The sequence below is a fragment of the Pan troglodytes genome, chromosome 16, assembly GCF_028858775.2.
Source record: "Pan troglodytes isolate AG18354 chromosome 16, NHGRI_mPanTro3-v2.0_pri, whole genome shotgun sequence".
Taxonomy (NCBI): Eukaryota; Metazoa; Chordata; class Mammalia; order Primates; family Hominidae; genus Pan; species Pan troglodytes.
The window spans coordinates 74596706-74609237 of NC_072414.2; the positions used below are offsets into that span (position 1 = coordinate 74596706).

Here is a 12532-nt window from a genome sequence, read left to right on the forward strand (position 1 = left end):
TATATCTAAGGGACAAAAAAAGACCAGCATGGAAGGAGATCAAATAACCAGTGTGGGAGAGACAAGCGATAAAAGAGATAGCCCAAGGCCCAAATATGAAGGGACTTCAATTCTTCCACTCATTTACTCAGTCAGTCAGCAAATATTTACTAAGCACCTACTATTGCTAGGCACTATTTCAAACATGAGATAAAAAGATGTACAAGATAGTCACAACCCCAGTGCTGGGAATTTTGGCCTTTGTCCTAAGATAAATATGTAAATTGCACATGGCATCATTTGCAAAGCAAAAATGTAAAATATATTTTTAGTTGGACACTCAGGATTACAGTTTATTTAAAAATAATTTTTTAAAAGTAGATATATTTACTGAGAACCTCCCAGGTGACAGGTACTGAGTTAGACACTTTATAATCAATTTTTCATTTAATTTTCAAGATCATCTTGTGAAGTCGATATTTTTATTTGCAGAGGTAGAAACCTAATGAAACTAAGAGAACCATCATGATGAATTTGTTTCAAATATCTTTATTCTTAGAGAGTGGACAAAGTACTCCAGAGAGGGAGATAAGAACCAGGAGACTCCTGGAGTAGTCCATGTAAGAAACAATGACGGCTTGGACTTTAGTGGTAACAGTGGAAATTGACAAGAATGGATGGAAGTGAGAGAAAGAGGGGCATCTAGGATGTAGTCATCAAGATCTGAAATACTGGGGATGGAGTAAGTTTGCTGAAGACCATGAATTTTATTTTGGACATTTAAAAATTACTGATTTGTATTACCTATTGCTTAGAAAGCTTATTAATGGTTTTACCTCCGGGGGTCAAGTCTAGAGAACTGTGTTTTTCACTAGTGCCTCTGGTGATTCTGGCCCACTGAATTATCTCCTAAGTAAACCCAAGAAATTAGCCTCACTAAAGTCTTAAAGAACTGATAGGATTGTGTGTGCAGGAAGGAGGTTTGGTTAGTGATTGAGAGCAGGGGCTCTAAAATCAGACTATCTCCATTTGAATCCTGGTCCTTATAACTGTATGGCCTAGGGGAGTTTCCCCATCTACGAAACAGGAAATTAACAACATCTACCTCACAGGACACTGTGATCCATGTAAAGCACTTAGCAGGATGCCTAGTATACAGTAAGTGATTTAAAAAAACTTAGCTATTGAATTATTATGTCCAAATCACTGCACCTTTCAAAACAAACAAAAACTTGGTGTTGATGAGATACAAAGAGTGACTTCACTTACCTCGCTGGGCAGTCCCGGATGTTACAGGGCTCAAACCCAGCCAGTGGCTTCTGGAGGTGATCACACAGGGCCTCACTCACTTCCTGCCCATTGGCCATCACACACTGGGGTCTCTGAATGCGGGCTCCCAAATGACCACAGGTGGCAGAACAATGTGACCAGTTACCAGGCTCCCAAAAAGGCTCTGCAGAAAGAGAACAAAATATCATGCCAGCCCCAAAAGAGAAATGACGAAGAGCTGGAGAAGACATGGCCAAAAACCACCATGAGATGTTTTTTGGTTCTTTAAGTCTGGTTCTTTAAGTAGCATATGGAGAGAAAGCCATCTCATAGTGCAATCTTATTTTGCTCTAAATCTTATTTTCCCTCAACTAATTTACTAACAACTGGTGAGAATGGCGGCCAGAATGGGGTCCTTGGACCACAGTCTGGAGAGGGACTATCATCGGCCAGCTGGGTCTGCCAGAAAAATCCCAGAGAGAGAGGAGGCACTCTCAGCAGTGGGCTGCCTCCTCAGTGTTCTCTAACCACAGCCAACAGGACAAGAGAGGAGGGCCTCTCTAGGGGATGCCCTAACGGGTTCAATTTCTCAAAAGTGGATCAGGCAGAGAAATGAAAGATGATTTAGCAGGAGGAACAGGGACTAGGGATTAAGCAGTAAGGTTAAAGATGCATTTGAGTTCTGTTCTTATTTTTCCATTAATTCTTAATCTAAACTTCAGATTGATCCTGTAACTGCATAAATAATTTGTCACAGAGACATCTGAAGAGATAAATGTAGGAGTTTCCTTTACAAGAGTAGAAGCCGACCACCTCCAGTAATCCCAGCTTTTTAAAAATTTTAGTCCCTATTCCAAAGAGCCTTTCCCTTCCCTGCTGACACTCAGCAAAAGATGAGGTAGGACATGATGATGATGGATTTGTGTGTGATCACAGAAGATGCCAGATTTTCCTGTAATAATTGCAAGTAATTAATAGCTACCAGCTGTGTCCACAGGCTCTCTCACATAGCAGAGTGATTTCTTTCACTTGTTTTCCAGTCTTTCCTTCTGATTTTTGAAGTTTGTTTTAAATTGTACATGGCATCGTTTGCAAAGCAAAAATGTAAAATACATTTTTAGTTGGACACTCAGGATTACAGTTTATTTAAAAATAATTTTTTAAAAGTAGATACGTTTACTGAGAACCTCCCAGGTGACAGGAACTGAGTTAGACACTTTATCATCAATTTTTCATTTAATTTTCAAGATCATCTTGTGAAGTTGATATTTTTATTTGCAGAGGTGGAAACTGAATGAAACTGAGTAACTTGCCCAAGGTCTGTCACCTGTTAGCCGGACTGGATCCCAAGTGTGTCTGACTCTATTATGCCACATTTCACAAAGACACCTTGGCAGTTCAAGGCAGGACATGTGCATTTCTTTTAAAATGTGTGTGTTTTTTTTAATTGAGGTATAATTCATATACAATAAATTGATTATATCTCAGGTGTGCAGTTTTACAAGGTTTCACAATTGTAAGCACTTACGTAACCATGATCCAAAGCAAGGGATGTAATATTTTCATCATCCCCCTCTTGCCTCTTTCTAATCAATTGCTCTCCCCTCCCAGGCAGCAACTCGTCCATTTCTATCAGTATACATTAGTTTTACTTATTCTTGGACTTCATATAATATGTACTCTTGTGTATTTGGTTTCTTTTTTTTTTTTTTTTTGAGACAGAGTCTCACTCTGTCACCCAGGCTGGAGTGCGGTGGCATGATCTCAGCTCAGTGCAGCCTCTGCCTCCCCAGGTTCAAGCGATTCTCCTGCTTCAGCCTCCTGAGAAGCTGGGATTACAGGCGTGCACCACCGCGCCGGGCTCATTTTTGTATTTTCAGTAGAGATGGGGTTTCATCATGTTGGCCAGGCTGGTCTCGAACCCCTGACCTTGTGGTCCACCCACTTCTGCTTCCCAAAGTGCTGGGATTACAGGTGTGAGCCACTGCGCCCGGCCTTTGGTTTCCTACGTTGCTTAGCATAATGTTTTTGAGATTCACTCATATCATTGTGCATGTCAGTAGTTCATTTCATTTCATCTATTGCTGAATAATGTTCCCATTGTATAAATCTACCATAGTTTTTAATCTATTCTCCTGTCAATGACTATTATCAATAAGCTGAACATTCGTGAACAAAGCTTTTTGTGAACATTTTTTTTTTTCAGGTAAATACCTGTGAGTGAAACTGCTAGGTCGAGGGTAGGTGTGCGCTTAACTTTTTTAGGAGCTGCTAAATAGTCTTCCAAAGTGGTCTAAACATTTTACACACTAAGCAATGCATGAGTGTTTCAGTTGCTTCACACTCTTGCCAAAATTTGGGATTGTCAGTCTTTTTGTTTTTAGCTACCCTACTGGGTATGAAATTGTATGTCACTGAGGTTTTAATTTCCATTTCCCTGATGCCATCTATATATCATCTTTTGTGAAACGTCTGTTCAAGTCTGTTGCCCACTCTGTGTGTGTGTGTGTGTGTGTGTGTGTGTATGTGTGTGTGGTGGGGGATATTCATTGATAACTTGTGGGAGTTCTTTATATATTCTAGATATAAGTTCTTCATCAGACATATGTTCTGCCAATATTTTTCCCAGTCTATGGCTTATGTATTCATTATTCTTATTGGTGTCTTTGATAAGGAGATCTTTAAAATTTTGATGCGGTCAGTCCAATTTGATAATTTGTTTTTGTTTTCTACTTAGTGCTTTTTGACACAAATGCATTTGAAAAGCAGATCATGCCATATCACTACCATATAAGACTCCTCAATGACCTCCCATGTTTTAGGAGTAAACTCTTGAGTCTTTACCTTGGACCTCAAAGCTCTGAATGATTTGGTCCTCAGCCACTCTCCAACCTCATCTCATATCCCTCTCCCTCTCCCTCAACTGTACCCTAGTCACATGAATCTTATTTCCATTCTGAGGCCACATTAACCTTATTCCAATTTTATGGTCTTTGCTTCTTTCTCATTTTTCTGCACAAATGGTTTCACCTCATCCTTTAGGTCTGGGCTCAAATATAACCTCTTAGAAGGCCCATCCTGACTGTCTTCACTAAAGTGGCTTCCTCCTATCACTGTGTATCTCATAGCCCTTACCACTGAGAAATATCTTAAATAATTATTTGTTTACTGGTTTCTTGTGCATCTTTCCTACTGGAATGTCAAGACCATAAACACTACCCTGTCCAACACTAGGACAGGGTATGTGAAATATTAGCCATGCAAGCAGTATTTGTTAAATTAATAAAGGAGTCTCTTTGAAATGCTAAGCTAAGGATCCTTTGAAGGGCTGGGACATTCCACAGTGTGTGTGTGTGTGATTGTATATTTGGGCATGTGTTTGTGTGTGTGTGTGTAGGAGGTGGCAGAACAATGCAAGTAGTCCCAATAAACCAAGAGTTTGACTATTCCAAAGGCTTCACCTTCACCAATAGCTTCAGCCTCACACATATCCTTTTTGTTTTTCATTAATTTATTTTAGGCAGTTCTTTTGATCTTCATGTTCCATGCCACATGCAACACACCATGGTTTCTCTGACTGGAATTTCCTCTTTCCTCTTCCCAGAACAAACATCATGACCTAGATGAAAACTCAGTTGACTTCTCTAGAGAGAGGTAGGGCCCCTTCCTCAGTGCTACCATTGTACTTTGGTCATCTTTTTATTATGGAACTTGTCCCAGTGCTTTACAGTATCTGTTTACGTGACTGCCTCCCTCTTCAGACTGTGAGCTTCTCAAGGAGGAGGTCATCTGCATCCCCAGACCTGGGAGGAGTAAGCACTGGGAAAATATTTGTTGAATGTCCAGTGAATGGATATTTGGGTGTACAATAATGTTAGTATTATGTTTAAAAGAGGAGAAGAAATGTGTCATACAAATACTATAAGAGAATGATGTCATAAGTAACGTGATGGATTGTTGATTGGCAGCTGAACACTGTTTTCCCCTTCTGTGCTCTCTCTTGCATCTCAGGAGGTGAAAGCCTAGAAACTACATTTCTTAAAATCTCTACTGGTAGAGTTATATTCTGCATGATACATTATGCAAATGAGAGGCACTTCTCAAGATTTAAAAGGTGAAAATGACGTGGCCATTACTGTTCCTATATAACAGACAGAGTACAACATGAGGTTTAAAAGGAGTTTCTTTGTGGCCGGGCACAGTGGCTCATGCCTGTAATCCCAGCATTTTGGGAGGCCAAGGTGGGCGGATCACGAGGTCAGGAGATCGAGATCATCCTGGCTAACACGGTGAAACCTCGTCTCCACTAAAAATACAAAAAGTTAGCCAGGCGTGGTGGCGGGTGGCTGTAGTCCCAGCTACTTGGGAGGCTGAGGCAGGAGAATGGCATGAACCTGGGAGGCGGAGCTTGCAGTGAGCTGAGATCACGCCACTGCACTCCAGCCTGGGCGGCAGAGCAAGATTCTGTCTCAAATAAATAAATAAACAAAATAAACAAAATAAAATAACAAAATAATTAAAAAAAGAGTTTGTGTCCTCCTGCGATTTACCCATTTTTGAGCTACAAGGAGCTGAGATGACCAGTAATGGTTTCCTGCGATTCTAGCATTTCTGATTTTCTTAACTCTACTTTGATCCCTTGGCCTTCTGCAGAGTTTTACAAGCTTGTAATACTTAGATTAGGTTCTCCTGATTAAGCACTGATGCATAACAAAGTTGGTGTGTATGGAAAACTATGTCTTGAAAAAAGAACAATTAAAAAATCAATTCCAATACTCATAGCAGACTATTAATATCTATTAATATTTACCAAATTGGCAATAGTTTTGAAACTGGAAATCAATATCTATATTATCACAAATAATGGTGCACATTTGAGATATGAGCTCTGTAGGCTTCCTCAGGAGTGGATTTTTCTAAAAAGTGTTTCAATATGGAAAGAATAAGTTGAACCACTAAAGACTGAGGGTCAAGAAAAAGGCTGGCCAAATGCCTAGAAATAATTTTACGTATTGCAAAGTGAAAAACACAGATGGTCTTTTAGCTAAACCCTTTTCCTTACACATGCCTCACACATAGCAAATCTGAAAAGGTCAAAATCCCAGACCTTGAGGCGGGGGTTCTCCTGTTGGGTCATTGCTGTTGGTTCTAGTGTTGGTTGCCTGGAGAACGTACTTTTTATGTCCTTGCAGAAATACGATTCTACTCTCTGGCCATCTTCGTTCTGAGAAAAAAAAAAGTAGCACTTTTACCAGTTAGACATTATCTAATTATTGGTCCAGCTTGGGTGTTCTTAAAGACAGCTATTAGAAAATGAGTCCTCTATAATAATACTGTGCTCCTGGATACTCAAGCTCATGACCACAGGTCTGGGAGGTGTGTGTAAGTATGGATGTGTGGGGTGTTACAGAGTTTAGAGTTACTCGCTGTGCTAGCATGTGGCATCTCTGCATGTTTCCAGGGTTTCTAGCCTAAATTGCAAGATGAAAAAAATGTATTCAGCAGAATTCCAAAAGGGACTGGAGGAAGCAGATTGGTTGGATAGAGCTCTGCCTCTTAAGAGGAATGCTGGGAGCAAGAGAATGGGCAATGTTCCCTAGGCTTACATGGTGAGGAGTACGGGCTTTTAGGAAGGTTGTGAAGCTTGCACATAAGAGCAGAGAATGGTGGAGGAATGCCATGATTTGATCTCTCCATCAAGTTACCAAAGTCATGAGCTGCTTGGCTTGAGGGGATTCCTGAGAGAAGAGGCATGCCAGGTAGGAGTGAGAAAAGCATGCAGATTCATGAGTGGAAATGGGCAGAAGAAAGAAACAAGGCTGGGGTTTCTCAGGGAGCATGGATAAATCATTCAAGAACCAGACAGGGTTAGCCTAGCCAATCTGTTGCAACTCTTCCATTCGAAGATTTTGGAAGATCACACAGAGGCTTTTTGGAAAGAGCCACGTGGTGGCACACCACTGCCTTTGTCAGTACTAAGAGTCCATGAGGGGTAGCAGGGAGAGCACCAAAAGAGCAGACTACATATTTGGGCGCTAGTTCAAACTCTTTATGAGCCCAAGGCTCCTCATAAATACAATGAGATTAAAAAATACCACCCACAACACTGTGCTATCATAAGTATCACAAGAATTAATGCTCATCAAAATGCTTTGTGCATGACAGCTATTCCAACTCCCTGCATTGGCACCCCCTATCTCTTTATATCTCTGGGCTCCTCTAACTGCCCACAAGGAAAGCTATGGAGAAATCTCTTTCATGTTTTTTCCTCTTGGTTTAGCAATGGATTCTATACTCTTATACTAATTTTGCAAATGGTTCAATTTCATTCCTTCATGAAACCATTACTTAACACTAACATCTGACCGGGTGCGGTGGTTCATGCCTGTAACCCCAGCACTTTGGGAGGCCAAGGCGGGCAGATCACGAGGTCAAGAGATTGAGACCATCCTGGCCAACATGGTGAAACCCCGTCTCTACTAAAAATACAAAAATTAGCTGGGCATGGTGGTGTGCGCCTATTGTCCCAGCTACTCAGAAGGCTGAGGCAGGAGAATCACTTGAACCCAGGAGGCAGAGGTTGCAGTGAGCCGAGATCGTGCCACTGCACTCCAGCCTGGTGACGGAGCAAGACTCCGTTAAAAAAAAAAAATCACACACACACACACAAACACTAACATCTGTGTTAGGTGCTGGGACTACGGGGTGGTAAAATAGGGTGTTAGAATTTAGTGCTCGTTTTTAAGCAGGCAGTGGTAGCAATGGTTAAAACCATCTGATGTCCATCTCGTTCACTCCCCAACTCCAAAATCAACAAAACTGGGGCCTACTTTGTGCATATTACAGGAGGCACTTAAGGAGCAATAAGAATTTGACACTTACCCAGCAAGTGGAGTACAGATGTTGCCACTGCCTTTCCAAGAGCATTGGTGGCTGTGCAGACGTAGGTTCCTTCATTTTCAAGGGAAACATTCTGCAACAACAGGGATCCATTGAAAAGCAAGGAAAAATTGCCACTCAGAGATCCTCCTCTCTTCAACCAAGTTATATTAGGCTGAGGGACACCTTTGGAACAAAAACAAATATGACAAAGGCAATTCCTTTAAGAACAGGGCCACAGAACCACTTGACAAATACCATTCACTGTTTTGCCCATAAGTCAGCATATGGGTTTAATCATCTATAATAGGAAAAATGGCTATTTCTATTTCTATAGCTACTCTATGGCAGATGGAGGATCCTCTTAAAGCAAAGGGCTTTGGTCTACGGGGCATGTGACTGGTTTACACATATAAGTTATGGAATGGAAACCAAGGAGTAGGATTGCTCTGTATTGGGAAGGGAGAGAATTTTGAAGGTGGGTAGGGTAGTGGGAGTGTGGTTGGAAAGAAGGAGTCGGTGAAGCTGGGGGAATGTGGAGGTAGAGACACAGTGAGAAACTCCCAGGGGGTAGGTTGTCACAAGGAAGTCTTTGGAAAACATAAATATCTCCTAGAGGTCTTTAAGTTGTTTGCTGTGCATAAGCAATGAAACATTCCTCCCTCAGGAAGAATATACAACATCCAGGGAAACAGAGTTCATTAATTCTTTGTAAAGGAGGATAACTTAAGGGAGCAAAAGTAAGTGCTGAGTTTCAATTCTGGGTCAATGCAGTGAGATGCAGGGACTGTAAGCAACATTGCAGGAGCCTGGACACAGAGGGGAACACGAGGAATTGAAAGAATTTCTTTCCCCAAGTCTTCAGAAGTCTTAGCATTTTGCTGGGCTTTGGAATTTAAGATTCAGAGGAATAGAGGAATTTCATTTGGTTCTTCTTCTTCTTCTTTGCTTTTTCTTTTTGAGATGGAGGCTCCTTCTGTCACCTAGGCTGGAGTGCAGTGGCACAATCTTGGCTCACTGCAACCTCCTGGGCTCAAGTGACCCTCCCTTCCTCAGCCTCCAAGTAGCTGGGACTACAGGTGCAAGCCATCACACCCAGCTAATTTTTGTAATTTTTGTAAAGACAGGGTTTCATCATGTTCCTCAGGGTCGTCTTGAACTCCTGGGCTCAAGCGATCCCCCGCCTCAGCCTCCCACTGCACCTGACCTCATCTGGCTCTTAAGAGCTGGAATAGCTTCAGATGATGCCAAGATTGCTCTAGAAAACTGTTTTGGCGGATGTTTTCTCCTCTTGCAGTGCTCTGGTTAGTGAGAATGGAGAAGCCATGGTATGGTTTTCTGACTTAAAAAATAGATGCGACCACTATTATCATGACATGTGCAACACACCTTACAGTAGGCAAAATGCGTGCTCCATGAACATGGTGACACTTGAATTCTCATAGTTATTCCTATTTCCTGGGAGGCAGTCATTGTTAGCTGTATCTCACAATTGAGGAACCTGGTAAGCCTTTTGACTTCAGGTCCAGTTCTGTCCATTACATCAAGCTGATTATTCAAGTCTCTTAAGGAAGTCATTGTGTGGCTTTGGAGGAAACTGTTATCTAGAAATGCTTAAATTTACTTGTAGAAACCTAAGACTGATATTGGCACTGAAGTATTGCCTGAAAACTCAAGGTGAAAAAAAGACTAAATTTCTATTCAAAGAGGAGGTGGAAATGCATAGCGGGAGCACTATCTTGGCTGGGTTGGGGTGAGGCTTTGTTTTCATTCTCAATAGTTATTAGTTCCGTAGCCTTGGGCAAAGCCCTTTAGATTTCAACTGTGTCGTCTGTGAAAGGAATCTGAAAGAAGAGTAGGAACTTCATTATGTTCAGATATACTATTTGAAGTTTTCAAAATTGGAGTCTGAGATGGTTGCCCTTGGGACTTTTTGTCCTTAATCCTGTGGCTTTGTATGATCCAAGTATGGTAGGCAGAATTCTAAAGACATTGCCCCAAGATTCTCATCCTTTCATTACTCAATCAAATGTCAATCTAGGCACTGGTGTGAAGGAATTTGCAGATGTAATTAAGGTTACTAATCAGTTGGCCTTAAAATGGGGAGATATCTGGTTGGGCCCATTGTAATTCTATAAGTCCTTAAAATCAGAAGAGAAGGACAGAAGCTGTCAGGGACATATGGAGAAAGAGAAAGTAGGAGACATGAGGCAGAAGAGGAGTTCAGAGAGATTCAAAGTGTGAGAGCAACCTAACCCACCATTGCTAGTTTTAAAGATAAAAGGGACCTGAGCTGGGGAGTGCAGGTGGCCTCTAAAAGCTGAGAGTGGCCTTCAGCTGACAGCTATCAAGAAAATGGGAACTTCAGTTCTAAAATGATCAGGGATTCAGCCAATAACCTGAAGAAGCTTGGAAGCAGATTTATTCCCAGAGCCTCCAAAAAGGAATGCAGCCATGCCACCACCTTGATCTTGGCCTTAGATACTCTAAGTGTAACAGTCAGTTCAGCAATTCTGTGCAACATAGGTGACATAATATATGGGTATTGTTTTAAGCTTCTAAGTTTGTGTTAATTTGTTACAGCAGCAATAGAAAACCAATACACCGAGAGATTTGTTTTAAATATTGTTATAAAAACTAGGCTAGCCCTAAATAGCTGAAGGAATGCTAATCGCATGTGCATATATCTTTTTTAGCATTTTCTTCTACACATATACACATACAGAAAGTTTAAGCTTTCTGAAAGGTCACAGCTATTAAACATTGGAGCTGAGATTTATACCAATACAATTTGATTCAGAACCTTTCTTAACCACAATATAGGTAGATGTTATACATCTCTTAATATATTTATTCCTATGCATGTTATAGTTCTTTGTTGTTGCAGTAAACGAGATTTTTAAAAATGTATTTCGTAGTTGTTTATTGCCAACACTTAGGAAAGCTATAAGCATCTGCATATTTATCTTGTTTCTAGTCATCTTACTGAACTTTATTATTTTGAATAGTTTTTCTAATTGATTTTCTTGTTTTTTAAGGTAAATAATTATATCATTTCCACATAATGACAATTTTCTCTTCCTTTCCAATATGTATACTTCTGATTTCTTTTTCTTGTCTTATTGTATTAGTGTCTCCAGAACAATGCTGAATAATAACCACTATAGCAGGTACGTTAGACTGAATATTTGTGTCCCTCCCCACCACATCTTGATCTTGGACCTCCTTCAACATGAAAAGCTTAATCTTGGACTTCCCATCCTCCAGAACTGTAAGAAACAAATTTTCTGTTGTTTATAAGCTACTCAGTCTATAGCATGTTTCTTATAGCAGCCCCAGTGGTCTAAGACAGCAGGCATATTTGTCTTGTTTCCAACTTTAATGGGAATATTACTAATGTTTCTTTCTTAAGCATGATGCTTTTTTTGGTATATAAATTTCCTTCTATTTCTAGCCTACAAGAAAATTTCTCAGTCTTTGAGTTTAACATTTAATTTGCTTATTTTAAAGTAAATCATTTAAAGCTGTTAATTTTATTCTGAGTACAGCTTTGGCTACATATCTTATGTTTTGAAATGCAATACAACTATTGCCATTATTTCATTCATTTGAAAAATGTTTATGGAGTGCCTACTCTATGTAAGACTCTGTGGCAATGCTAAGGATATAATGGTAAACTAAGTTCCTCACGGACCTTAATCTAGAGTGGGCCCATGCATCAAAAAAGCCAGCTGCAATTCAAAGAGATAAGAGCGTGCAATAAAGGTAAAATACTGGATGCCACTGGAGCACAGAAGCTGTACCTCATGTAGACTGGAGAGAAAGGGAAGATACCTGCAAGGAGGAACATAGAGTGCAGATGTAGGAAAGCATGGGAACAGGAGCAGGAGCCAGAGCCAGACTTTTCATGGTATAATGCCTTGTTTTTTGATTGAATGTATTACCTGGATCACCTATCCCCAACTTGTAAAAAGTTAATAATGGAGCTCAGAAACATCTTTGATTTAACTTCTTGTTAAATTTTCTCTTGGGGTCCCTTTTAGCTCTAAGATATGTGTGAGATCAATTCATTCATTCATCCATCTATTCTTTCATATATTATTTAATTCACTCTCATTATTCACTCTCTATGACCAGAATTCTTTTATAGCATTATTACTGCATTAATCTCAGTTCTCCACAGCAGATCATGAGTATAGGCCTGGCAAAGATTAGATGTGTGAATGTTTGCTGAATGCATAAATGAATAAACTAGGGAATGCATTTACTAGAAGAAAACCATATTCCATCCCAAAGATACATCAGCGTGACTTTTTTGGTTATTCATGCCAATGCTCTCTTCCAAGTAGCAAAGATAATAAAGCACTGACTGTATAGTAAAATCCTCATAAACTCAGACACTATT

The 12532-nt window shown here is 40.3% G+C and overlaps 1 protein-coding gene across 7 annotated transcripts in view; it reads right to left on the reverse strand.

The window, feature by feature from the left end:
* Positions 1-12532, reverse strand: part of ADAMTSL3 (ADAMTS like 3) — a 390466-nt gene that overhangs the window by 22012 nt on the left and 355922 nt on the right. For 6 of the 7 annotated variants that reach the window (XM_009429726.5, XM_016927318.4, XM_024349336.3 and 3 more), the window contains 3 exons: positions 8131-8313; positions 6356-6472; positions 1249-1432 (listed from right to left, as the gene is read on the reverse strand). In XM_009429726.5, the coding sequence (XP_009428001.4) occupies positions 1249-1432; positions 6356-6472; positions 8131-8313 (484 nt within the window). The remainder of the gene's footprint in view (positions 1-1248; positions 1433-6355; positions 6473-8130; positions 8314-12532) is intronic. The other variant, XM_024349337.3, reaches the window with a different exon arrangement.